General features: G+C 52.9%; 2 protein-coding genes across 2 annotated transcripts in view; one reads left to right on the top strand and one right to left on the bottom strand.

The window, feature by feature from the left end:
• Window positions 1–1,299, bottom strand: part of PTSG_10898 (uncharacterized protein) — a 6,135-nt gene extending 4,836 nt beyond the window's left edge. The window contains exons 1-5 of the mRNA XM_004988225.1: window positions 1,170–1,299; window positions 860–939; window positions 580–687; window positions 309–440; window positions 45–133 (exon numbers count right to left, since the gene is read on the bottom strand). Of these exons, the coding sequence (XP_004988282.1) occupies window positions 45–133; window positions 309–440; window positions 580–687; window positions 860–939; window positions 1,170–1,200 (440 nt within the window). The 5' untranslated portion in view covers window positions 1,201–1,299. The remainder of the gene's footprint in view (window positions 1–44; window positions 134–308; window positions 441–579; window positions 688–859; window positions 940–1,169) is intronic.
• The window catches only part of PTSG_10897 (uncharacterized protein), a gene marked incomplete at its 3' end in the record, with an annotated part of 1,910 nt that continues 915 nt past the window's right edge, over window positions 1,281–2,275 (top strand). The window contains exon 1 of the mRNA XM_004988224.1: window positions 1,281–1,886. Coding sequence (XP_004988281.1) covers window positions 1,356–1,886 — 531 coding nt within the window. The 5' untranslated portion in view covers window positions 1,281–1,355. The remainder of the gene's footprint in view (window positions 1,887–2,275) is intronic.

Here is a 2,275-nt window from a genome sequence, read left to right as displayed (position 1 = left end):
ACACACACACACACACACACACACACACACACACACACACACACACACCCGCTCCTGCTCTCACCTTGAGTTCGCCAATCTTGCTTGTGAGGTTGAAGTCTGACAGCGTGACGGGCGGCCCGCTCTCTCCACCCTGATGAGCCATCCATTCAGCACACACGTACACACACACGTACACACACGTACACACACACACACACACACACGTGCACGTGAGATTATGCGACACCCTCGCTCACGATGCAAACGCACAGCCTCCGTACGCTCTCCCCCACCGCACACACGTCCATCTATACCCACACACGAACCTGTGGTGCTTCTTCGTTTTGTGATTTGAGGGCGTTGTAGAGGAGCGACGTTGCCTTGATGAGCTCCTTCACCGCGTGGCCGTCCGCCTCATACAACCGCTTCGTGTTCAGTCGCAGGTGCAGCTTTGTTGCCTGCAGCGAGAGCGCATCACACACGCAACAGTGATTTGGAGCTAAGCAAGCGGACACACGACATAGCACTACAAGCGCACGCAGAACACACACACACACACACACAAGCAAAAGCACACACACACACACACACACGTACCATGAATTGTGCAACAGCCTTGACAAAGAGCACACGGTCTGTTTCATCTTCAACGTCCGTGGGGATGGTGGCAGTGGCATCGATGCGGCGGATGATCCAAATCAAGATCTGGCAACGGTGTAGTTGTTGTTCGTTGAGTGAGTGTATTTGGGTGTTCGCGTGTGCGCACCTGCTCTGTATTTGTGTGTGCGAGAGAGAGTGTGTGCTTGCGTGTGTGTGTGCGTGTGTGTGTGTGTGTGTGTGTGTTGCGCTGTGCCATTGCATGCACAAGTGGGTGCACCTCTGCTACGAGCGGGAAGTTGGGTTGCCTGAAGTTGTCGATGGACACGAGACGCGGAAACTCCAGCGTCCGCAGCATCTCTGCGTGTGTGTGATGTGTAATGACATGAGATGGGAGAGAGCGTGTGTGTGTGTGTGTGTGTGTGTGTGTGTGAGGAGTGAGTCAACTTTGTGTGTGTGTCAATCTCTTACGCTCTTTTTCTGTGCACAGAAGGAAACACAAGTGCTGGTTGCCAACCTCACACAGCCAGACACACATAAACACGCACACATGCACACACAGGCACACACACATACACACATGTACCTACCTGTGAAGTTCCTGAGGTCGCGGTACGACATGGTGATGGTGGTTGACAGTTGTTGTTGTTTGCTGTGTGTGTGGCAACGGCTCTGCCGCGAGATTCAAATTTATTGCACGTCAAACCTGTTTTCAGTGCAGAGAAGAACAAGAACTAACATAAGAACACTCTCAAGCTCTCAGGTGTTCCTTGACAATGCCGCTTGCGAGCGAGGAAGCTGTGGCCAAGGCGTACGATGGAATCGCCAAGGAGTACAATGTGATGATGGCGGTGGAGGTGGAGACGCCGTTCTACCAGGAGCAGCTGGCACAGTTCACAAACGCGGTGTGGCGCGTGATGTGCACGCGCCCACGCCCAATCGAGGAGATGGAACTCGCCTCCTGGTGGGTGCTGGACGTGGCGTGCGGCTGCGGCAACATGCTGCAGGCCGTCAGCGCCAAGCTCCCCTGCACGCCAACCACGGGCGACGCCATTGACACGGTCACGGCTGCCATGACGTCGCACCTGGCCAGCCTTGGTAAAGCACAGTCGAGCGATGGCGACAGCGCATGCAAGGAAAGCGAGCACGAACGTGGGCAGGAACCAGACAAGCAAGACAGGTATGCGGATGGAAACAGTGGAGAGAACAACGACGAGAAAGGCGGTAGTCGGCAAGCCGAAGAAGCCCTTGATCGAGACTGCGACACAGCTGCGAATCCGAAAACGACCAGTGACTGGACACAGGTTGTGCAGCAAAACGCAATGGAGCCGCAGGCGGCAGAACAGCACCAGCAACACAAGAGGCAGCAACGAGGAGAAGGGAATTATGAACATCAACACCAACAACAACAACAACAACAACAACAACAACTTAAACAACAACAACAACAACAACTTAAACAACAACAACAACAACAACAACAACAACAACAACAACAACAACAACAACAACAACAACAACAACAACAACAACAACAACAGGAACAAGAGCAGCCACAACAACAACACCAACAACAGGAACAAGAGCAGCCACAACAACAACAGCAACAACAACAGCAACAACACCAACAACAGGAACAACAACAGCAACAACACCAACAACAACACCAACAACAGGAACAAGAGCAGCCACAACA

The sequence above is a fragment of the Salpingoeca rosetta genome (genome assembly GCF_000188695.1).
Source record: "Salpingoeca rosetta unplaced genomic scaffold supercont1.37, whole genome shotgun sequence".
Lineage (NCBI taxonomy): Eukaryota > Choanoflagellata > Craspedida > Salpingoecidae > Salpingoeca > Salpingoeca rosetta.
The sequence above is the reverse complement of the archived record's forward strand: the minus strand, read 5'-3'. Positions and strand labels throughout refer to the sequence as shown.